At 47.6% G+C, this 23,986-nt stretch overlaps 2 protein-coding genes across 5 annotated transcripts in view; both read left to right on the top strand.

Moving 5' to 3' along the window:
• The window catches only part of sulf2a (sulfatase 2a), a 29,418-nt gene extending 14,005 nt beyond the window's left edge, over positions 1 to 15,413 (top strand). Inside the window, exons 3-22 of one of the 2 annotated variants that reach the window (XM_056437232.1) lie at positions 755 to 1,023; positions 2,527 to 2,766; positions 2,880 to 3,031; positions 4,075 to 4,244; positions 7,466 to 7,616; positions 7,819 to 7,994; positions 8,119 to 8,247; positions 8,534 to 8,590; positions 8,695 to 8,821; positions 9,377 to 9,590; positions 10,282 to 10,573; positions 10,671 to 10,767; positions 10,864 to 10,958; positions 11,044 to 11,103; positions 12,180 to 12,346; positions 12,492 to 12,634; positions 12,763 to 12,871; positions 13,126 to 13,159; positions 13,654 to 13,707; positions 14,087 to 15,413. In XM_056437232.1, coding sequence (XP_056293207.1) covers positions 755 to 1,023; positions 2,527 to 2,766; positions 2,880 to 3,031; positions 4,075 to 4,244; positions 7,466 to 7,616; positions 7,819 to 7,994; positions 8,119 to 8,247; positions 8,534 to 8,590; positions 8,695 to 8,821; positions 9,377 to 9,590; positions 10,282 to 10,573; positions 10,671 to 10,767; positions 10,864 to 10,958; positions 11,044 to 11,103; positions 12,180 to 12,346; positions 12,492 to 12,634; positions 12,763 to 12,871; positions 13,126 to 13,159; positions 13,654 to 13,707; positions 14,087 to 14,117 — 2,767 coding nt within the window. In that variant the 3' untranslated portion in view covers positions 14,118 to 15,413. The remainder of the gene's footprint in view (positions 1 to 754; positions 1,024 to 2,526; positions 2,767 to 2,879; positions 3,032 to 4,074; positions 4,245 to 7,465; positions 7,617 to 7,818; positions 7,995 to 8,118; positions 8,248 to 8,533; positions 8,591 to 8,694; positions 8,822 to 9,376; positions 9,591 to 10,281; positions 10,574 to 10,670; positions 10,768 to 10,863; positions 10,959 to 11,043; positions 11,104 to 12,179; positions 12,347 to 12,491; positions 12,635 to 12,762; positions 12,872 to 13,125; positions 13,160 to 13,653; positions 13,708 to 14,086) is intronic. The other variant, XM_056437233.1, reaches the window with a different exon arrangement.
• Positions 15,414 to 16,346: 933 nt separating this feature from the next.
• The window catches only part of arhgap46a (Rho GTPase activating protein 46a), a 30,150-nt gene continuing 22,510 nt past the window's right edge, over positions 16,347 to 23,986 (top strand). For 2 of the 3 annotated variants that reach the window (XM_056437426.1, XM_056437424.1), the window contains exon 1: positions 20,504 to 21,541. In XM_056437426.1, the coding sequence (XP_056293401.1) occupies positions 21,291 to 21,541 (251 nt within the window). In that variant the 5' untranslated portion in view covers positions 20,504 to 21,290. Of the gene's footprint in view, positions 16,466 to 20,503; positions 21,542 to 23,986 lie in introns of those variants that run through there. The other variant, XM_056437427.1, reaches the window with a different exon arrangement.

Genomic DNA, 23,986 nt, shown 5'->3' with positions numbered 1-23,986 from the left:
CCGCAAACAGTCTTTTTGTTCGTCAGGTGCCGCCGCTACTACGGTTACCATGGTGAACTCAGAGGGGGGGGGGGGGGTGCTGTTAATGAGGAAGAGCGATTAGAGAACTAATAGGATTGTAGTGTAAATTCTGGTAAACTGCATGTAGAGAATAATTATGAAAACGCTTTATTCAACGCGCACTCGACTTACACCGAGTGGAATTAGCAATCTTCCGCACATCTGGAGGCAGTTTGGTTTTTATTGTCCTTTCGCGATATTGCCACATTAATATCACCTGCTTTCCTTTTCTTCCACGTCTTCTCCGCTTTACGCCTCACACACACTGTGTGTGTGTGTGTGTGTGCCGTCGGTATAATTTGAAGTCAGCGATTTCTAATCTTTTCGACGCGGGACTCTTCGCTCTGCTCATTGACCCCTGTCTTCATTTCCCTCCTCCTCATCCCCTCCTCCTCCTCTGTCTCTCTCCTTCACCTCTGCCCCCCCCCCCCCCCACCCTCCCCTATGCCGCCGCCTCCTCACATCCAACCTAACCCTCTCCAGGGGGGGCGGTGGATCCAGAGCTGGCCCACTGCCCGGGCCCATTAGCCCCCAGCCTGGCAGCCACGTGCTCATCGCCGGAGAGCCAATGACACCCTCCTAATGCATCATTAATGATTGATTAACGAGCTGAGCTCAGCCTGGAATGGCTGTCCGAGGCTTGCATCTGTGTGTGTGTGTGTTATTCTCATCAGTCTCCCCCTGTGTGTCTCAGGTGGGGCAACGGTGCTGCAGACTCCCGGGTGAGAGACGAGAAGAAGAAGAAGAAGAAAGGACGTGAGGAGGCGATGGCAGGCCGGGGGCTCTCCGCCCCTCTCCTCCTCCTCTTCCTCGTCCTGGTGGTGGGACTCGTCCCCGCGGCCGACGGCTCCGGCTACCTGTCCGGTTACCGGCAGAAGTCGCGCCCGCAGAGGGACCGCCACTTCCGCAACATCCGACCCAACATCATCCTCATCCTCACCGACGACCAGGACATGGAACTGGGTGAGACGCTTCCCCGTCCGTCGTGGGGGGGGCGGCGTCTCCGCGCGTCTCCAACAGCATCGGCGAGGGGGAAGTCAGCCCGCCGCCTCTTGGCACCACGACAACTGGCCCGCTCAGAGTCATGTGCTCCCGGTGCTGGCGCGGAGCGAGGGGCGGCCCATGGCGGCCATTGTCCGGGTGCCAGATCCCCGGCCATCTCCCTTAAGACCCTCGGCGCGGCGCGTTGCACTGGAGTGGCTGCAGAATGGCCTCCGTGACTTCTTTTGACTTCTTTTGTCCCCCCTGTGATCGCGAGTGAGGAGACTCGCATTGAAACGCAGGAATTTATGGTCCAGCATCTGTTTCCCCGAACAATCGCCATCGGCCCCTGAAAAGCTTTCGGTACACAGGGATCCAAACGGGTTTCCCTTTACCACAAAGATTTATTTCCTCATTTAGCCCCCTCCCCCCCCTCCATGTCCATAATGGTTTTAGCTTTACAGCTCGTGCCCTATATTTAATTTCTCACTCCTTTTTTGCCCTCTTGTCCAACTGTTTTATATCCCCTCCTTGGCCTCTGAATCTCATCTCCATTTTTACAACCTCTGCCCCTCCTCTCCCTCCCTCTCCCTCCCTCTCTTCCCCCCCTCTCTCTCTCTCTCCCTCTCTCTCTCGCTCTCTCTCTATCGCTCTCTCGCTCTCTCTCTCCTTCTCCCTTTCTCTCTCACTCATCTCTCTCTCCCCCCTGTCTCTCTATTGCTCTCTCTCTATCTCCCCCTCTTTCTCTCCATCTCCTTCTCTCTCTCTCTCCCTCTCTCTCTCTCCATCTCCTTCTCTCTCTCTCTCCCTCTCTCTCTCTATCTCTCTCTCCCACCCCCTCTCTCTCTCTCTCTCATCTCTCCCCCCCCTGTCTCTCTATCTCTCTCTCTCCTCCCTCTCTCTCTCCATCTCCCCACCTCTCTGTCCCTCTCTCGCTCTCTCTCTCTCTCTATCTCTCTCTCCCCCTCCCTCTCTCTCTCTCCATCTCCTTCTCTCTCTCCCTCTCTCTCTCCCTCTCTCTCTATATCTCTCCCTCCCCCTCTCTCTCTCTCTCCCCCTCCCTCTCCCTCTCTCTCCCTCCTCTCTCTCCTCCTCTTTCCCCTCTCTCTCTCTCTCTCTCTCGCTCTCTCTCTATCGCTCTCTCGCTCTCTCTCTCCTTCTCCCTTTCTCTCTCACTCATCTCTCTCTCCCCCCTGTCTCTCTATTGCTCTCTCTCTCTATCTCTCTATCTCCCCCTCTTTCTCTCCATCTCCTTCTCTCTCTCTCTCTCCTTCTCTCTCTCTCCTCTCTCTATCTCTCTCTCTCCTCCCTCTCTCTCTCCATCTCCCCACCTCTCTGTCCCTCTCTCTCTCCCCCTCCCTCTCTCTCTCTCCATCTCCTTCTCTCCCTCTCTCTCTCCCTCTCTCTCTCTATCTCTCTCTCCCACCCCCTCTCTCTCTCTCCCCCTCCCTCTCTCTCTCTCTCTCTCTCTCTCTCTCTCCCCAGGCTCAATGCAGGCCATGAACAAAACCCGGCAGATCATGGAGAAGGGCGGCACGCATTTCTCCAACGCCTTCTCCACGACGCCCATGTGCTGCCCGTCGCGCTCCTCCATCCTGACGGGCAAATACGTGCACAACCACCACACCTACACCAACAACGAGAACTGCTCCTCGCCCTCGTGGCAGGCGCACCACGAGCCGCACACCTTCGCCGTGCACCTCAACAACTCCGGCTACAGGACAGGTGAGCGTTCCCCAAACCGTCCGACCCGCGAAGGCCGAGCGCGGATTCAAACGGGCGCCGTCGAAGCCCGAGGACCCGACATTAACTCCCGGGCCTTGTTTCCTCACCTTCAGCCTTCTTTGGTAAATATCTGAACGAGTACAACGGCTCCTACGTGCCCCCTGGCTGGAAGGAGTGGGTCGCGCTGGTGAAGAACTCTCGCTTCTACAACTACACCCTCTGCCGCAACGGAGCGCGAGAGAAACACAGCGGCGTCTACTCCAAGGTAGTCGAGCGAGAGATAGAACACCGAGTACCGAGAGACGTGGTGACTCCAGGGTTTAAGCAGTTCATTCAGTTCAGTTTGTTTTATACAGCCCAATATCACAAATTACGAATTTGCCTCAGAGGGCTTTACACATGCGACACCCCTGACCTTTGACCTCACATCGGATCAGTAAAAACTCCCAAAGAAATGGAGAAAAAAAACTTTCACGGGAAAAAAAAGGGAAGAAACCTTTACTTAGTTAACTTTAAGTAATCATGTGATCCTGGACACTTTAACCTGCTGCAAATTGACTCTGGTCACTGCCTTGTGCATATATTGTGTTTCCTCTGAATATTTAGTATTTTAGTTTTAGTATTTAGTATTGTGTTTTGTGTTATATTTTAATCTTATATTTTTATTCTCTAATGTGCACCCGCTGCTGTGATCCTGAAATGTCCCCACTGTGGGACTAAAAAAGGATCTTATCTTCTCTTAACCATAATTAATGCATAGTTTAGAACTAGAATGGGCACTCGGTAGAGCGCATACCTTCGCATACCACAAGATTGGGCATTGAATTATGAACATTTTGGCATTAGTTGCATGCCAATTGGATAAAAATTTACCGCGCTATGGTAAAAAGAAGATTTTGACCTTTTCATGACCTTGACCTTGACCTTTGACCCAATCGATCCCAAAATCTAATCAAATGGTCCCCGGAAAATAACCAATCATCCCACCAAATTTCATGCGATTCGGTTTAATACTTTTTTAGTTATGCGAGTAACACGCATACAAATAAATAAATAAATACACGGCGATCAAAACATAACCTTCCGCATTTTCAATGCGAAGGTAACTAGACCCGTGTTAAAATTAGTTTTGCCTTTGCAAGAAACACATAGCGTCCATCGTGGGAGTTCTTTTAGATACATCACTCACACCAGGTGAGTGATGTATAGCGTAGCGTAGCGTAGCGTATAGCGTAGCGTATAGCGTAGCGCCACGGGCTCTTTCACTTCCCCTTGTCACTGACGGGCGCCGTCTGCTCGCTCCGCCAGGACTACCTGACGGACGTCATCACCAACGACAGCACCAACTACTTCCGCATGTCGAAGAGGATGTACCCTCACCGGCCCGTCATGATGTTGCTGAGCCACGTGGCGCCGCACGGCCCGGAGGACTCCGCCCCGCAGTACAGCACCGCCTTCCCCAACGCATCGCAGCACATGTAAGAGAGACGTTGCAGAACTCACGGGTCACTCTGCTCGTCTGAACTGGACCGGCTCCGCCCATTTCATTCGTCCCGATCCGGTTCACGCGAGACAAAGCCGACAAACTCGAGGGCGCTATTTGAATTTCACATCCGCAGCTATTTGCTTGCCGGTGAGTCAGCGACGCGTTCGGGCTCCATTTTCATTTGACCCAGAATGACACAGATTCCAAAATATCAGCTCGATCTTCATCTTCCTCCGCCTGCAGTGTTCGCTCTCGGCAGCTGAGCCCACACCACGCACAGCCAGTGTTTCACTCTAGTGTTTCACTCCAGTGTCTCACTCTAGTGTCTCACTCTAGTGTTTCACTCCAGTGTCTCACTCTAGTGTTTCACTCTAGTGTTTCACTCCAGTGTCTCACTCTAGTGTTTCACTCCAGTGTCTCACTCCAGTGTTTCACTCCAGTGTCTCACTCTAGTGTCTCACTCTAGTGTCTCACTCTAGTGTTTCACTCCAGTGTCTCACTCTAGTGTTTCACTCCAGTGTCTCACTCTAGTGTCTCACTCTAGTGTTTCACTCCAGTGTCTCACTCTAGTGTTTCACTCCAGTGTCTCACTCCAGTGTTTCACTCCAGTGTCTCACTCTAGTGTCTCACTCTAGTGTCTCACTCTAGTGTTTCACTCCAGTGTCTCACTCTAGTGTTTCACTCCAGTGTCTCACTCTAGTGTCTCACTCTAGTGTTTCACTCCAGTGTCTCACTCTAGTGTCTCACTCTAGTGTTTCACTCTAGTGTCTCACTCTAGTGTCTCACTCTAGTGTCTCACTCTAGTGTCTCACTCTAGTGTTTCACTCTAGTGTCTCACTCTAGTGTCTCACTCTAGTGTCTCACTCTAGTGTTTCACTCCAGTGTCTCACTCTAGTGTTTCACTCCAGTGTCTCACTCTATTGTCTCACTCTAGTGTCTCACTCTAGTGTTTCACTCCAGTGTCTCACTCTAGTGTTTCACTCCAGTGTCTCACTCTAGTGTCTCACTCTAGTGTTTCACTCTAGTGTTTCACTCTAGTGTCTCACTCTAGTGTCTCACTCTAGTGTCTCACTCTAGTGTCTCACTCCAGTGTTTCACTCCAGTGTCTCACTCTAGTGTCTCACTCCAGTGTTTCACTCCAGTGTCTCACTCTAGTGTCTCACTCTAGTGTCTCACTCCAGTGTTTCACTCTAGTGTCTCACTCTAGTGTTTCACTCTAGTGTCTCACTCTAGTGTCTCACTCCAGTGTTTCACTCCAGTGTCTCACTCTAGTGTCTCACTCTAGTGTCTCACTCCAGTGTCTCACTCTAGTGTCTCACTCTAGTGTCTCACTCTAGTGTTTCACTCTAGTGTTTCACTCCAGTGTCTCACTCCAGTGTCTCACTCTAGTGTCTCACTCTAGTGTCTCACTCTAGTGTCTCACTCTAGTGTTTCACTCCAGTGTTTCACTCTAGTGTCTCACTCCAGTGTTTCACTCCAGTGTCTCACTCTAGTGTCTCACTCTAGTGTCTCACTCTAGTGTTTCACTCCAGTGTCTCACTCTAGTGTCTCACTCTAGTGTCTCACTCTAGTGTCTCACTCCAGTGTCACACTCTAGTGTCTCACTCCAGTGTTTCACTCCAGTGTCTCACTCTAGTGTTTCACTCTAGTGTCTCACTCTAGTGTCTCACTCCAGTGTTTCACTCCAGTGTCTCACTCTAGTGTTTCACTCTAGTGTCTCACTCTAGTGTCTCACTCCAGTGCTTCACTCCAGTGTTTCACTCCAGCGTGTATTTGGGCTCATGCGTTCTTCACATTGGTGTTACCACTTATAATGAGCCAAGTGCAAAGCAGAAGAGTGCAGAGTATGTGCAAGTGGTAATATAAATATAGATAAAAGTGCAGATGTGGCATAGATATGTGTAAAGTGCAGGTGAAGTACAGGTGGCAGTAGAGGTTATGAAGTTATAGAGGAGGTAGGAGACATGATAGGATATAAATACTATGAATATGGACAACAATATTAAATAAATGAATGATGCGTGTTTAATGTATAGGTAATGATCCCAGAAGCACACACACACACACACACACACACACGCACGCACACGCACACTTCAACCTTGGCCTCCCTGACCCTCCTGCTGTCTGGAGCTGCTGGCTCATGGCAGGCCAGCCATCGGCCTCTGGAGATGGCTCCAGGGCCAGTAATGAGCCCGCCGTTTCTGCCCCTCCCTCCAACTCAGACCCCCTCTCTCTCTAATCCCTCCTGCCTCATTAACCTGCGCCACGCAGGCTTTACACACAGACTACTCTCCAAATGCAGCCCCAGTGCCTTTGCACACACTTTTAATTGCTCTTTCTCCATAAATTCCCTCCCTCGGGTGATGTTTTACCGAGCGGCTATTTTTTTCTCCCTCCATCTTCCTCCATCCTTATCAACCAAATCAAGAGAGAGAGGCTGTAAAAAGTCCCGCAATCCTCTCGCGATGCAGCTTCTCCTCACCTGAGCTCCTTGCACACACAGCTTCACACTAAATTAGAGTTAAGCACTTTGAACCAGGCTGTGGGACATTAGCATTTCTTTAAAAGTCCTATCGATTAGATTTAAATGTTAAATATATTCCCTTCTCGGATCCCATTGGCTATTTAGCAGTGTTTACTCTCAAATAATTAAAGTTCCATATGGCTGGGAGTTAATTATTGATCAAACTGTGCTCACTGTGTTCAGCCCTATCAATTGCACCGCTTCGCTGTGTACATGGTTTATGTGTAACCTCCAGCTTAGCGTTGCATAAACCTTAGAAAGAAAAGAACAGGAGACATCAGCAGGCACCGGCAGAGTTTTGCATTTTGTCACCCTACACACACACTGGTACATTTTCTATAATCCAATTCACAGCTATAGAATATGAAAATCAGATGTGTGGAGGTGCAGAAAAAACCAACTGAATACATAATGTGTGCACAATTAAATGTTAAGTAGAACGCATTGTTTTTCACATTCCGTGGTTTAGTTTGTTGTTTTTCTGCCTCGTTTTTAATCATTTTTTCTTTCGTCGTATTACTCGATAAGGAACAGTGCACATTAATAATAAAAAAATCTGTGAATGTGCCAGAGTTATTAGCCAAGAGGCTATTTTTCATCTGTAGTCCCGAGAGGCAGATGTTATACCGCAAACCTAAAAACATAAGCATAAATATGCAATGTTTGTACAATATTTACGCTTCCAGAACTCCGAGCTACAACCATGCCCCCAACCTCGACAAGCACTGGATCCTGCGCTACACGGGCGCGATGAAGCCCGTCCACATGCAGTTCACCAACATGCTGCAGCGCCGCAGGATGCAGACGCTGCTGTCTGTGGACGACAGCGTGGAGAAGGTAGGCGGACGGAGAGCGCACACACACACACACACACACACATTCCACCTGGCAGTCTCAAGTCCTGTGAGATCTGCGCCTCCTCTGAGAGGCACTAGAATATATTCACTTGGTAAACTTGCACGGATAGAGACTCGAGCTATCCAACATGAAGTATAACTTTGTGTTCACCGTGCTCCGTGAATCGTCTCCTCCTCCGTAGCTGTACAACATGTTGGTGGAGACGGGGGAACTCGACAACACCTACATCATCTACACCTCGGACCACGGCTACCACATCGGGCAGTTCGGTCTGGTCAAGGGCAAATCGATGCCTTACGAGTTTGATATCCGAGTGCCCTTCTTCGTACGAGGACCCAATGTGGAGCAAGGTGTCACGTGAGTGATTCATTCAATAGGATTGTGTCTAGATGATGTGTTCCAATATTATGCGCTGGAGATTATTGATGTGATATGTTGTTTTGTTTTTTTAAATCCTCCTCTCCTTCTTGCTCCGCTGCAGTAATCCTCATATAGTGTTAAACGTCGACTTGGCACCGACTCTGCTGGACATGGCCGGACTGGATATTCCTGCAGAGATGGATGGCAAATCCATCCTCAAGCTGCTGGACACAGAGAGGCCAGTCAATAGGTGAACACACACCACACAACAGTACATTTCCAGATTGGACATTTGCGATGTTGCAGAATACTATACGGGCCGAAAAGCAATTTGTTTTGGCGTTGAAATGTTTTACTAGATCTGTGTTCTTGGTGTTTTTCTTGGACAGAAGGAATAATCCAAACATAACCGTGTATAGCACCACTTTCTTTTCTTTTCTTTTCCACTGCAACAACACAAGGATGGCATTTTAAAAATGGAGGGTGTGTTTGTTCGGTGCTGTAACGGGATTTTTTCATTTTTCATTTAAATCCAGGTTCCAGTTGAACAGGAAGGGTAAAACATGGAGAGATTCTTTCCTGGTGGAGAGAGGGTATGTTTTGTTGATTGATCTTTTGCTGCACATGTTCTCAGTCCCGGTGACATCAGACTCCTTGTCTTTGGTTTTTTAATGCGTCTGTCTTCCTGTTCTTTTAGGAAGCCTCCGCACAAGAGAGGAGAGGAAATGGCCGCCCAGGAGGAGAACTTCCTGCCAAAGTACCAGCGGGTGAAGGACCTGTGCCAGAAAGCCGAGTACCAGACCTCCTGCCAGCAGCCCGGACAGGTACCTGACCTGCAGGAGCTCAGAGAGAGAGGTTATTAAAGTTTCAGGGGAACAACGTGAGCTGTAGCTCATGCAGGGTGATAATTTGCAATCTGTTTGACAATTTGCTGAGAATCATATGCAGGGATTGTACTCTCAGGGTTCAATTTGACTTAAAAGTCGCCAAGTATAACGTGTGTGTGTGTGAATAAGTGGCTGAAATATGTTTATTTCTGTGTAATTGAGACCTGTATGTGTCTGTGTCTGCTTCTTTCCATGCACAGACGCCTCAGTATTGATAATTGATGGTGCATAAAACCTCAAATTTTCAGAGTTTACATTTAATCAATTGCTATTAAAAGGTGTACGTGTGTAAAGACTCAAAAGCTAAATTAAAAGACTCAACGGTTATTTGTATGGGGTTTTCTAAGCACCATTAGGAGTCTGTGTTGAGTAATTTGAGCACAAACCCATAAAGAACTATTTATGTCAATTGGTTTCTATGCATCATAAATGGTGATGCGGTAAAAGCCTAAAGACACAATGTTGTATAACTTCCCTCTGCCCTTGTTTCAGAAGTGGCAGTGTGTCGAGGACCCGACCGGCAAGCTGAGGCTGTATAAGTGCAAGAGCATGGCCAGTCTCTACGCTCCACGCATGCAGGCCCTGATGGCCGGCGGCGCCTCCCACGTCCAGCCGCCTCCCGCTTCCGACTCCGACAGCTGCAACTGCGACGACGTGGGCTTCAAAACATCCTTCCTGAAGAGGAAGAGGCTGCTCACCAAGAAGAGTGAGTTCCTCTCGCGCCCCATTGTTCTGCCGGTTATTAATACATCTGATTTTTTTTTTACTCAGAAAGACACGCGTGTGCTTTACTTTGAAATGTCCTCGCGGTAGCCGACAAAGGCCGCTGCTAAACTGGGCCATTAATCTCGAGCAAAAATAGCCATCTTCTGAAGTATTCATGAGAGGAGGAGCACGTGTCACTGCTGCCATCAAGTGGTGGACGAGAGTGGACAAGTGGGTCTTTAACCCTCGTGTCGCCTTAGGATTAATTTGACCCCATTCAATGTTTAATGTCGGTGTTCTTTTGGTAGTCAACAAACAAACTTAAAGTGCCTCACACTTAAACTTGGAAAACAATATTAATTCTAATAATTTTCTGGAGGTTTTAATTGCTGGCGTCAAATTGAACCCAAAGGGTAAAATATGTTAGTAAATATAAAGGTAACAGGAGGGTGAAACATTAAATCGGGTCAAAATGACCCTAAGGCGACAGGAGGGTGTAATATTTAATCGGGTCAAAATGACCCGAAGGCGACAGGAGGGTTAATCAGAGGGCCTTGAAAGAAACAACTGCAGAAGATTGTCATTTATACCTGTAATATGACGCAGAGTGCATGGGGCCTTTGTCTCATATCATCTCTATATTTTTGTCTTCACTCGTCGACAGCGTCATAAATACTTTTGAACTCTCTCAGGTCCCTCTGTGTCGTCTTATTCAAAGATGAAATCCAAGAAGACCGCCTCCAGGAAGCGCTGGGCGCGCTCCGTGTCCTTTGAGCTGGACGGCGACCTGTATGCCGTCGACCTGGAGGGCGGCTACCGGCCCCGGGGCTCCGGGAACAGCAGCGGGGCCAGAGACGGGAGGAGGGGAGGGGAAGGGAACGAGGAGGACGACGATGAGTTCAGCGGCATGGGAGTCACAGCCAAACCCGCCGCCGGCGGAGGCAGGAAACCCACGCAACCTGCCGCCCTGAAAGTCACCTACAGGTGCAAAGGAGTATTGCGTTGACATGTCCTCTTTCTGGTGATGGATACCACATCAGGTCATCATCGTGCTGCCCTCATGGTGCTTTTCATCCTGCAGGTGCTCCATTCTCATGAACGACACGGTGAAATGCGACGGCGGCCTCTACAAGTCTCTTCAAGCGTGGAAAGACCACAAACTGCACATTGAGCACGAGGTACTGCTCTGTTGTGACATCGAGCCCCGTCACACCCATTGTGGGCGTATAGCGTGTGGTGTGTAACGGCTGTTGCCGGGCTGTGTGCTTGTTTAGATTGAGACCTTGCAGACCAAAATCAAGAACCTGCGTGATGTCAAAGTTCACCTGAAAAAGGTGCGGCCCGAGGACTGTCAGTGTAACAAGCCACGGTGAGAATGTGTCCCAACCGGCACCGGTCGCCTCGCGAGTGGATCTGACTGCATGACGTGAGCGTTGGTTTTCGTGTGTTTACAGTTACGTCCCCAAGAATAAAGAGACGTTCAGGCTCAACGCAGGGCGCGTGCACTCGTTCAGGTAAAGAAGTTACACTGTTTGACAGTCATTTATATCACATTATATGACATCACATTTCACTTAGCAGACGCTTTTACCCAAGGCGACTTGCAAGAAGTGCATTTAACCACGAGTACAAACTTAAAACAACAAGAATATAGACGGTAACATTTGTTCAAGAAAGCCAAACTACAAAAATACCATAAGTAACACAATAATTAATACTATAAGTAATACCATAGTTAATACTATAAGTAATACAATAAGTAATACCATAGTTAATACTATAAGTAATACCATTAGTAACACAATCATTAATACTATAAGTAATACTATAAGTAATACTATAAGTAATAACAATAGTAACACAATCATTAATACTATAAGTAATACCATAAGTAACACAATAATTAATACTCTAAGTAACACTATACGTAATACTATAAGTAATAACAATAGTAACACAATCATTAATACTATAAGTAATACTATAAGTAATACTATACGTAATACCATAAGTAACACAATAAGTAATACTATAAGTAACACTATACGTAATACTATAAGTAATAACAATAGTAACACAATCATTAATACTATAAGTAATACTATAAGTAATACCATAAGTAATACTAGAAGTAATACCATAAGTAATACTATAAGTAATACCATAATTAATACCATGAGTAAGTGCCATTCAAGTGCCACTGTAGCGCTAATCTGTTTTTATTTAACCCTTGTGTTGCCTTCGGGTCATTTTGACCCGATTCAATATTTAACCCTCCTGTCGCCTTCGGGTCAATTTGACCCTATTCAATGTTTAATGTCGGTGTTCTTTCGGGAGTCAACAAACAAACATAAAGTACCTCACACTTAAACTTGGAAAACAATATTAATTCTAATAATTTTCTGGAGATTTTAATAGCTGGGGTCATATTGACCTCAAGGGTAAAATATGTTAGTAAATATAAAGGTAACAGGAGGGTTAAACATTGAATCGGGTAAAATTGACCCGAAGGCAACACAAGGGTTAAGGTAAACAAAAGATGTGTTTTTAGATTCCAGCCGCTGTGTTGAATATGTTCTGGTCTCGTCAGGATGCCATCCAGGCAAAAGAACCTGTGGCTGCAGAAGGAGCAGAAGCACAAGAAGAAGCTGCGCAAATTCCTCAAGAGGCTCCAGAACAACGACACCTGCAGCATGCCCGGCCTCACCTGCTTCACCCATGACAACCATCACTGGCAGACCGCCCCCTTCTGGACAAGTACGGGATTACACGTGTCCGTAAAAAGAGATTTACGGGATTACTGTCGTGGGACTTTGTGAATGTTTTCCAAAGTGGGTATTGTAAAACACATTTTTGGAGGCTATTGTAACACCTCTTGTTTTCCACTCCCTCCCTCCTTCAGTGGGCCCATTCTGTGCCTGCACCAGTGCCAACAACAACACCTATTGGTGCCTCAGGACCATCAATGACACGCACAACTTCCTGTTTTGTGAATTTGCTACCGGCTTCCTGGAGTATTTTGACCTCAACACTGACCCATACCAGGTCGGTCATGTGCTCAGGCACACTGCCCTACTGATAAGGAAATAACTTGACCCAATAGCAACCGTGAAAATATTCCGGAGATTTTCCAAAAGCACTCGCTGACATTGTTGTCCTCGTTGTTCCCGTAGATGGTAAACGGCGTGAGCACCCTCGACCGCAATGCTCTGAATGCGATGCATCAACAACTCATGGCGCTACGGGGCTGCAAGGGACACAAGCAATGCAACCTGGAGAAAGGTGAGGGGTGGGGTGGGGGGGGGGCATGTCTGTGTGCACATACATGTAATTTGACTCCGGTTACACTTACGCTCTCGTCGTACATAGGCTACATGTAATTGACATTGAAACAACAGAATAGCAACTTGTGTTCACAACATAAAAACAACAACGGTGGCAATGATTTGGGGATGTTTGTGCGGAAAGAAAGAGGTGACAGAGCAAGTATGTGGATGATTATTTAACCTCATTATTTTACCTCTACTTATTTTCAGGAGGAAAGGAGCGAAACTACTTCAGCGAATACAGGTATGGTCCCCCCCCCCACACACACACAGCTGATTACCATTACAAACACTGCAGATGTAATACATGTGAGAGTTGTAGCTCTGGGAGGTTACAGCCTCCCGAGGGTGCCTTTTTTGTGTGGTTATGCTTATTCTCACTCGGGGAGTCAAGAAAAATGAAATACGGTGACGTTGTGCTGAATTTGAACCTCTTGGAGCCGGTTCCCGTAGCTGTTTCCACCAAAAGCCTGTTTAGCATGCAGAAGCCAGACAGGGCCGATGCGCCAGCTTGCTTTTCAGCTTCTGCTGCTCCCTTCCTGTAATGAAGCCTAATTGCCTGTCTCTGCTGTGCGTATGGGGGTGTATGTGTGCCTGCCTGTGTGTGTGTGTGTGTGTGTACGTGCATACATGTATGTGTGTGAACCTGTGTGTGTGTGTGTGTATATACCTGTGTGTTTCTCTCCATGCACGTGCATTTGCCCTGCGCGGCGTGTCTCCGTGCTGTGCATGCTTCAGGCCAGTTCATCGTCGAAAGAGGCCAAAAGTGAAGAAGCCTTCCTCCAAATCGCTGTGAGTTTGTCATAAACCCATCTGTTCCTTTTGTAGTCAGCCAAGCTTTACTTCTATCCTCCCCGCCAGATTTTATTATTTTTTCTCAGCTTGTTCAGATGACCCAGATGCATGCCCCCCCCCCCCTCTATTTACTGTACTGCTGTCCTCCTTTACTTACAGTAATGATCATTCTCCTGCATTGCAAAGCGCCATTTTCTTTTTTCATTCCCTCACTCAAGTCAATAAAGCAATGCAGGTGTGACGTTGTCTCATTATGTCGTGTCCTCAGTCCCGTTGTCGCCATTTCTTACTCGCCCTGGCGCTGTCGGTAGGACCAGATCACAGCTGGAGTCTCATGTGGCACATTTAACTCACTGCACTTGTTTCCTCTGCACAGAGGGCAGATCTGGGAAGGGTGGGTTGGGTAGCTGCCCGCATCCCTCAACCCACCGGATTGGCCTCCGACGGAGAAGGAAGGAGAAAGGAAAGGGGGGGGGGCAAACCCGAGGACCTTGACCACACTTCGATGGACCATAACCTGAGATACTACTTTACCCTGATCCGGGGTTTTTTTTTCATTTTTGAGAGAGCTGCTCTTCGTAACTCTAAACCAGGCAGAAGGAGACGCTGAGAGGAAGCTGAAAGGACTCTCCAATTGTCCGTTCTGCCTTTGCACACATCTAATTTCATCCTCTGTCACCCCTCAGCCGTCAGAACCATTAACATTAACAGGATGCTGTGAATCAAGGTGGGACCGTTGGATGTCCGCCAGCCATTCTGTCTAACAGTACTGCTTGTACATAATATATATCGGCTTTAATCCGCTTTCTTTCATGTCATACGGGACCGGGCGGGAAAACAACTCTGCTGCTACTCAACGATGTCATAGCCTCGCGATGTCTCATGCCGATTATTTTAAATCAGTAACGCTCGGAGAAACAACAAGACATATTTACTTTTATTTCTGCACTGACGTGTCTCACATGGAAAGCGTTACGGACTTTGGAACGACCGGACAGGACTCTCTCCGCCGTAATCTTTTGTATTATAGTTGTTCTTAACGCCGCCGAATGTCCTTTTTGATGAAGCGTCATCTCTTGCTCAAAGCTGTGTGAGATGTGAGGCGTCTCGCCCCGAACCGGCACACAGTCATCACCATCTCACAACGATGCAGTCCAGACCTGCAGAATATTTGACCACCCGGGATGCGTCGTTAGTGAATGCCCTTTTACTCCTTTTGTAGAAGGGCCATAATCGTGTGTTCAGCTTGCTATACATGGTGCTAAAGGATAACAATAAAGACGGAAAATCTTGCAGTACAGTACAGTATGTATTTGAATGTATGTCGTGCAATTAATATAAATGTTTACAATATTTTTTATAATACTGAAGAGGCCGACCTCCTTGTACGATATGGGCTGACGAAACGGACTTGTCGGGAGAAATGTAGCTTGGGAAATGCCAGAACTTACGTATGTTTGTCCTTATTTACATCGGAAAAAAGCACTTAATGGGTTCACTGTGAAGAGATGAGCCATGTACGTTTAACGGCTGTATGGTTTACTCTGTGCCAGAGAACAACACAACAGTGTCATACTTATTGATGTGGCTGTTATAGCTACCTGCCTTTGTTAGCTTCTTTGATAATTTTATTTTCTAGCAAATATTTCCATAGACCTGAGCGCTGGTAGTAATTGTGAATAAAGTTGTTGTTTGACCATTAACATGAGCCGACTTTTATTGTGGTATTGCGCGGTGGTTTGTGTTGCTGTCCAGCAGGTGTCTCCATCTGCTTGTCTGCTGACACACCAACACAACAGGCTCCTTATGGCTCACTGTGTAGAGCATTTGCATATAATATCCAAATATGAATCCAACATAACCCTGAATCCAATGGCACTTCTTCAAAGAGTATAAATATATATCGATATTGCACATAAAAAGATCCGATGGAAGCCCATTTCTGCCACTGTTATGAAAGAATTACGATCCTGTAAGTTATAATTACTTAACTATCTCATAATTGTTACAATAGGCATTATTAAATAGTATCTGATAATTATGAGTCAGGAAAATCAAAATTATGAGTTAGTATCTTATAATTATGAGTACATAACAATTATGGGATACTAAATCGAAATTCTAAGATAGTTAAGTCATCATTGCGAGATAGTTAAGTCATCATTGCGAGATAGTTAAGTCATCATTTTGAAATAGTTAAGTCATCATTTTGAGATAGTTAAGTCATAAGATAGTTAAGTCCTAATTATGAGATATATCTCTTATTTTTCATCACAGTGGTGGAAATGGGCTTTCATACGATTCAAACCTGCTAAAAAAATGTAATATAAGCAACACCTGTGTCTGCCTCTTTCACAATTAGGATACAAACTGGGGATAACAAACTATTAAATAAATCAAAATGTAATTTTAAAAACCCTCCAAGAACCTGTTGTGACAGTTCCGGTCACCACTACATGTGATGTACCGGTCTGGCCTCCACTTTTTCCACCCAGCCAGCAGAGAGGACAGAGGGGGGTGGAGAAGAGGAAGGGCGGAGGGGGGCCCCCCCATCCCAACCGATGACTCACGTGCGGGGGCGGGGCCTCCATATCGGATCCGCCGCGGTGAGCACCGTCCCGCACGACTCACTCGCCCGGGACCGCTCTGCGTGCCCAGAAAAGCTTCCTTTCTCCCGACAAACAGCTACAAACCAACCGTTTCCCGTTTGTTTTACGGCTCGTTTACAATGTGAAGAAGAAATGGCCGGGACAAGGTAAGTTTTTAATTTGTACTCTCAACGTAATTTTTTTTTGAAAGCGATACAAAAAAATACATTTGAACTGGAGAAAGTTTGGACGCCGGGGAGCTCGGTCGGTTGCCTCGCTATCAACCCCGCCGACGGCGGCTTCCTGGCGGGGTCGAGGGGCGACAGTTAGACCCCCCCCGAGCCGCTCGGTGTGGAACGGTCGTCCCGTCGTTGGAGCACGTTGTGTGTGCGCGCAGTTTCAAACTTCTCTGAATAATGGAGAACATTCCGTCACGTGAAGCCGTAAAGTGGTTCACGTGCGACTCAAATGTAAATAGCAGGTTTATTTTTTATTTTTACAAGCGGCGTGGCGGTTTTATTCAACGTTTCAACAAACTCTAAAAACTGTGTTTTATCTCACGAGCACGAGGGGAAACTGTGAGAGAAGTTTGACACTTAAATAAAGTGTTGTCGTTGGGGGTCACGTTATCTGCAGATTGAGCCGACTTTCTTCCTTCACCCCCCATTTACCCTCCCCCTCCTCCCACTCCTCCTCCCTCTTTGCTGCTAAGAGACCAGCAACAAATGTCCCACAGCCCATTTGTTGCTCTCCATTTATTTATTATTTTACTGGTGGAAGGTAACTGCGGCTACTGGTTTCCCCACATGTTGAATTTCTTAACCATCTGCTTTAAAAAAAAAAACTTTGATTAGCTTTCATCGGTTTCTTGAGACAGATGGTTTTGCTTTAGTCCTTTTGCAGCCTATTTAAAGCTACTGAGATGTATGGGATAAGCTACTTTCCTTTTGACTGTTTTTTAAAAACTTTTTTTTTACAGTGCTCCGACTTTGTATAGTTCAGACTGTGCATTGCTTTTAATGGCTCTGGCTGAAGATTCTAGATGTCTTTTGATGTCCCAATGTTATCCCTCCACACTTTATTTTACTTGTATACTTCTATATCTTTCATCCCTGTTATTTACATTTTGTGTTTTGTTTTTACTCTTGTGTGTTGCTGCTACTGTCAACACGACAATTTCCTGGGGGATTAATAAAGTATATATCTATCTATCTATCTAAAATATTTCAGATGCCGTGTGTATAGCCTCGAAGCGGTTACGTTGGCACGCCATGGCCAACCGGACACTTCCTGGGTGGAGTAGTTTGTTTGTTTCCAGCCGGTGCTCAATCTGAGGACGGCGTGCTGTTGGTTTTATGCCGAGGCGTTAACTTCTCTTATCTGTCCCGCCGCTGCAGCGCAGTCGAGAGAGGGTCAGGGTGGCCGGGACGAGACAATGCTCCATTCGGCGGGGCTCCCTCCCTTTAAAAAAAAAAATGTCTCTACCATTCATCTGAGCTTTTTCAATGCAAGGAGCGGGAATCACAATAGAATGCCGTCTGGCCGGTAGCTCTGTTTGCTCACGGGGGGGGGGGGGGGTAGACGGACGACCCGTTACCCTAAAAACAAGATGAGTTAAACTAGGTCTTCTGACGAGGACGGAGCAGGATGTCCGTCCTACCGAGGAGTTGACAATGGACACGTTTGTTTGTTGCGAGGAAGTGATTTTGAAGCGTGTTCCAGTGACAGCGGCGTGTTGTGCCCTGTGACGTGTTAATAATATCACGAATGCGGATAATGTGACGTTGAGCTTTGAATCCCATTTTTCTCTTGCTTTCTTTACTACAATCCTGGTAATGTCCCTGTGGATCAGCGCTCTTAACGCCACACACACACACACACACTTTTCATCTTAACGATGACGCTTTAATGAGGTTGAAGTTGATTTGGAAAAACGCACTCAAATGTACTTTTATATCCACCGTGTTCACACCGTTCCTCTCCAGAGATTAAAGGCTGGCTTTACTTCCGCTGACTTCAACCTTAATGCCAAGAGTGCTGATCATCACTCGCTAGCATTACAGGGGATAATAACTTATGGGCTGTAACCATGTACACGTAATCTGCTTCCAAAGAGGCGAACACGTCTGCGTGATCGTCGTGAGCGGTCGGTGCAAAATCCTGAAATGAGCTGACCGCAAATCTCCAAACCACGTAAAACGGAGTCGCTCGCCACAGAAATGTAACGCAGACGGTGATGAGAACCGAACTGGAGCAGAACATGTTTCTCAGCGTCACAGTTGTCACCCTATATTACAAACCTAAAACTGTTGTTTTGAAATATCAGTCTGGCCTTGTGCCGTTGAGCCCGAGCGATGGCCTCTTAAATCATAATCCCTCCCCCCCCACACACACACACACTTGGGGCCCAGTACAGACCCAGCGCTAACATCTTTACCAGGCTGCTCTGCACTCTGAAGCCTGGAGGGCCCGTCGTCTGCACCTTCACTTCCTCCAGAGGACAATCCGGACGTTCCTTTCCGCTCGGCTCTGGGATTCGACTGGCCTCGTTTGTCTTGTCAGCACTCTTTATTTTTTCACATGCATGACCCCCGAACGGTCCGACGAGATAACGTTTGGACAATGAATGCTGGAGGGGGGGGGGGGGTTATTAAGCAGAATTACATCCTAATGGGTCCATTCATGCCTCTTGTTTGGACAAGTGACCCCATTGTTCCTCTCCTGACAGCTGGTGTGCGGGACACCGGCCTGGTTGTGGTAAACAGCCTGGTCCCGGCCGCGGCCTCTCCTGCACATGTTCGCTCTCGTCGTCCTGAGTCTCATCTGGTCTGAAAGAAGTCCCCCCTTCAACCAGCCAGAGGGGTGGATTTAAGGAAAGGACCGGGGACTCCTGTTTGGGCCGGTTTACCCCTAAAAGAGTGAATTTATTGACCCTGTCACCCGTGGGTGTCTCGGTCAGACGGCGACCGTTTCGGAGGAGCGGCGGAGGGGTCCGAAGTTCTCGGCACTTCTGAGCTGCAGCATTTGTCGGAGAAGCGAGGGTGGCGGGACGAGTCAATACCCCCCCCCATACAGAAATCTCAGAGCACTGTTGGTCCGCGGCCAGTTTTGTAGGCGGATTACAGCGAGGCGGTACGCGAAGCAACATTCAAGGCCGAGGTAGGCTTTATTATCTCCCAGAAGAATCGGTTCGCTGCAGTGAATTCACTCGAGGCGTATGAAAAATCGCAAGTTGGAAAGCGGCACGGGAAAGACTAGCGCCGAAAAGACCTCGCGAGGTCCGGTCCGATCGGTGCCGACGGAGGTCGGGAAAACCGTCTCCAGTTCTGGATCGGGGCAGCCGTTGAAAGGGGTCGCCCCGGATCTCGCTCGCACGTTCCGAGCCCCTCCCCTCCGCTGCTCTGATTGGCCGGGCCCCTCCCCTGTTCGGAGGCACCGCAGAGAGTTCTCGCTGAATGAAGTCGGCCTGTTGATCTGACAATAGTCAGCATTGTGCCGGTCCGTCGCAGCCTTTCAGAATAGAGTCCATTTCACAGGCTTTGTAATGCATATGACCGTGAGTCATCACAGGACATTCCTGTCAACTAGGTAACCATTTAAAAAAAAAAAAAATTTAAGCTCTATTCCCAGTGAGCCTAGAGATTTATGTACAAGAAACTGCTGGCAACTGCATCTCGAAGGGAATTCTTCCTGACAGCTCGATCTGATCCGTGTGTTCGTGTCGCCGTCTTTCCCAGGCGAGCAGTCGATTAGTCATTTTCTAGTCCTGCAGTGCAGAAAGCATAAAAAAAACCATTGCATTATTTGTATTTTGTCCATCCGTGGCACACGTTTGCACAAGCCAAACCATATAGCACACCGACCAAACTGGATCTTCTGGTTCTCGGGGGGGTTTTCACTCGAGAGAACCGCCACTCACGCGGTTCTTAGTCGACACTACGAAGTGTATTTACTCATCTTCACTGAGCAACGGTGACATTTCAGGCTGGAACGGTCGGGTTTGAAATTGGCAGAAAGTCGGTGTTTGCTTGGAAGGTGTGGAAGTCGCCTCCGCGACGTACCGCTGAGACGCCCTCCGATGTGTCAGCGATGCAACGCTTTCCTTTCATGTCGGTCATGTGACAGTAGAGGATCCCCTCTGCTTTTTCAGATCGGGACTGTCACACACACACACGCAGTACAAACGGCTTGTGAGCATCTCATCCGTGCGCACCCTTGAGGCGTGTGCACGTCTGCAGGGTTCGTACGGTCATGGAAAACCTGGAAAAGTCGTGGAATTTTAAAATGGCCATTTCCAGGCCTGGAAAAGTCATGGAAAAAACTTAAATCATAAAAGTTTGGGAAAAGTCAAGGACATTTGTTATAATCACATGTTCATTTATGCAGAGTTTGAAATAATTCATATGTTTTTTTTAAAGAAAGACGCTCAAAATATAAGCCGGCATTCTACATGTTTCATGTTTATGCCGAGATTTCAGTTTGGTCATGGAAATTTGGTTTAAAGTCTTGGAAATCCATCGGTCAACATGTGTAAGAACTGCGTCTGGCCGTTTGGTCTTCAAGTGCTTCGCCTCTTCCCCTCCGTACGCGTCGGCTCGCATAAGGCCCGCTCTATCGAAGCCTCGCCGTGAAAGGCGACCCCTGAGCTTGTTTGCCAATGTCAGCACACGAGGAGCGAGGAGTGAGGAATGGACACTGACAACTGCTGCTGAGAGGGGGAGGAGAGCAAAAAAAATGTTTAGGCCATGTTCCCATTAACGTGGTTCAGTTTGGAAAATATGTCAATGCTACAGGTCTTTCTTATTGCATAGAAATGCAAACAATAACTGTGATAACTGACTTTGTTTCAACACTGATGCGTCCAAGTCGTACATATCAGGAGGCTCGTGGTTTTCCGTCCATTCAAGGTCTCGATGATCAGCCCGAGTTCTTGTCCATTGGTTTTTCATGCCCCCTCGCATAGTCTGAATTCCTCAGGGTGCTGCACAGAAGATGAACACCAAGCAGACCCACAATGCACAGCGCAGAGTCGCTGGAGTGGTCTGTGCACCTATGAGAAGTCTGACGGGGGTCAGATGGAGTAAACCAGACGGGATGGAGCCGCGTCGGGTTTACGAAGCGGCGCTGTTAACGTCGGACAACGAGACGAGTCCACAGCGCCCCGACCCGGAGAGCCTCTGTGGGGATGGAAGCCAAGCTGCCTCTCACAAGTCACTTGTTCTGTCGCTCTGCAGCCTCTTTATGCAAGTCTGTTTGTCTGTTTGTTAAATTGAATGCTAAGACACACACACACACACACACACACACACAGTGTCCAAATAGTCCCTGTTTGAGCGACCTCTAACCGCGGTGACACGGCAGGAACAAGAGGTGTGAAACAAAAGGGCCGAAGAATGTGTGTGTGCAACAGGTGCAGGGCTCTTTTTCTCTCTCTCTCTCTCTCTCCCTCCCTCTCTCGCTTTCTCTCTGTCGCTCTCTCTCTTTCTCTCCCTCTCTTTCTTCCTCCCTCTCTCGTTTTCTCTGTCGCTCTCTCTTTTTCTCCCTATATCTCTTTCTCTCTCTCGCTTTCTCTATGTCGCTCTCTCTTTTTCTATCTCTTTCTCTCCCTCTCTTTCTTCCTCCCTCTCGCTTTCTCTCTGTCGCTCTCTCTTTTTCTCCCTCTATCTCTTTCTCTCTCTCCCTCCCTCTCTCGCTTTCTCTCTGTCGCTCTCTCTTTTTCTCCCTCTATCTCTTTCTCTCTCTCCCTCCCTCTCGCTTTCTCTCTGTCGCTCTCTCTCTTTCTCTCTCTCTCATATATATATCTGAAACATGTGCACTCGCCCCCTGATTGTTCTGGACTCCTGGGCGGAGCCTAAAGGAGCCGATCCTACACAACCCACATGCCCCTCGTCCCAGCTCTTGTTTTCCAGCAGAAACATTTAGTTACAGGAAACAAGACGCCGGCCCTTTAGTGGAGGAACGACAAAAGGAGCGCGCATCAAACCCGACTCGTGTGATCACTCTCCACAAACGGCGCCCGCAGTGGCAACACGGAGACCCATCGGGGTGAAACGCGGCGGCGGCCCGAGTCGACCCCTCGCAAGCGGGTCGCCGTTGCCTGCCAGGTTTACGGTTCCCCTCGCCGGTAGTCACAGCTGCCGTGCTCCCGGTCGTCGGTCTCCGTCCCCGCCGCTCTTGTTTTACAATATTTAGATAAGCGGGGTTGCCTAGCAGCCATGCTGGATAGACTTTGTCCATGATTTATACATAATCAAACAGAGGTCTGCTTCAGGCCGAGCGCTCCCTGTGTTTTATTGAGTCGCAGGCCTCCGCTTGCCCCGAGAGCAAATCACCACCTGTTTCTCTTCCTTAATATATATTTTTTTTTACAGTCGTGTGCGGCTAGGTGAGTTTAAATTCCTTCCTCTTCTCTGAGAGATCACTTATTTCGGGGCTTGTATCGGAGCAGAGAGGATGTTTGATGTCTCTGAATAGAAAATGGCAGGTCTGTAAATATACCTGCCAGCGTGGACCTGGCACTTTTATTTACTTTTTCTTTCTTTCGCTGTGCCTGGTCAACCGAGTCCTACGGTTTCCTAAATAAATGGCCGGCCTTGTCAGCCATTACTAGATTATCTGATTAAACACTGCAACCATAGTTTGTTTGAAGGGGGGGGGGAGTAATCCCCCTTCTCTATGTAGTGTTCATCTCTTTAACAAAATCAACAACCGCACTGCTTTTTTTTTGGGTTGGTTTTAAATCCAAAGCTCGACAATGACACACGGCATCGTGTTGCCCTATTTCTAGTGACCGTATTGTCCTCTGTGTTTTCCACTTCTGGGAAAAGGGCCATTTACACTCTGGTGTTGGATTTGAACAATGGGGCAGAATCCATGAGCTGTATTCTATATTCTGTTGTTTGCCTCGCTCTGGGAAACCGCTCCGCTAGTTATTATTGGAGCGAACTGTAAATGGTGGTGGGTTTTTTTCTTCTTGAGAAGGAGACCGTCGCTCCATTGGAAATGGGAGAAACTAACTAGATGGTTAACAAGGTGTGCTTGTGTGCACGTCTGTGTGTGTGTGTGTGTGCATATGTCGGTATTGGCCTCTCGGTCTCTGTGGCAGGCTCTGTTTTTTACTTTGAGCTTTATTTTTAGTCGCGATGGAATATCCATATGCTGCTGTAGCATCTCCTTGAGCCGAATGGGAGACAAAGGGAGAGTGTGTTACTACACACAAGATCAAAGAGGACATTGTGTTTCATACATAAATATCCAAATCTATCAAAGCGGGTTTGTTTACAAGGCGAACAATAAACTCACGGTAGCTGAAAGTGCAGATTCTCAGTCGGGGACACTTTCAAAATAAGATTCCTTTGGGAAGAACCGATCCTGTTCATATTCAAGAAAGCCTCAAAGTTACTCTTAAGAATCTGTAAAATTCAACTCCTTGACTCTCTATGCTCCTGTGTTCACTGAAGGTAGTCGGGTTCTGTTTGAGTACCGCCCCAAACCCCCATCACAGACCTGTGGCATGCATTCTGCTTCAATTAAACTGAGTTTCCCCAGAGCTAAATCTCTGTGTGTGTGTGTAATAAGTTAATTTTAGCTTAATATAAAACATTTCTGTTTTAGTTCTGCTCTGTTGAGCTCGTGCAAACTGCATTCCGAACCATTTACGAACATTTGAAGCATGTGGCCGGCTGCTT

Source organism: Pseudoliparis swirei, chromosome 18, assembly GCF_029220125.1.
Source record: "Pseudoliparis swirei isolate HS2019 ecotype Mariana Trench chromosome 18, NWPU_hadal_v1, whole genome shotgun sequence".
NCBI lineage: Eukaryota > Metazoa > Chordata > Actinopteri > Perciformes > Liparidae > Pseudoliparis > Pseudoliparis swirei.
The sequence above is the reverse complement of the archived record's forward strand: the minus strand, read 5'-3'. Positions and strand labels throughout refer to the sequence as shown.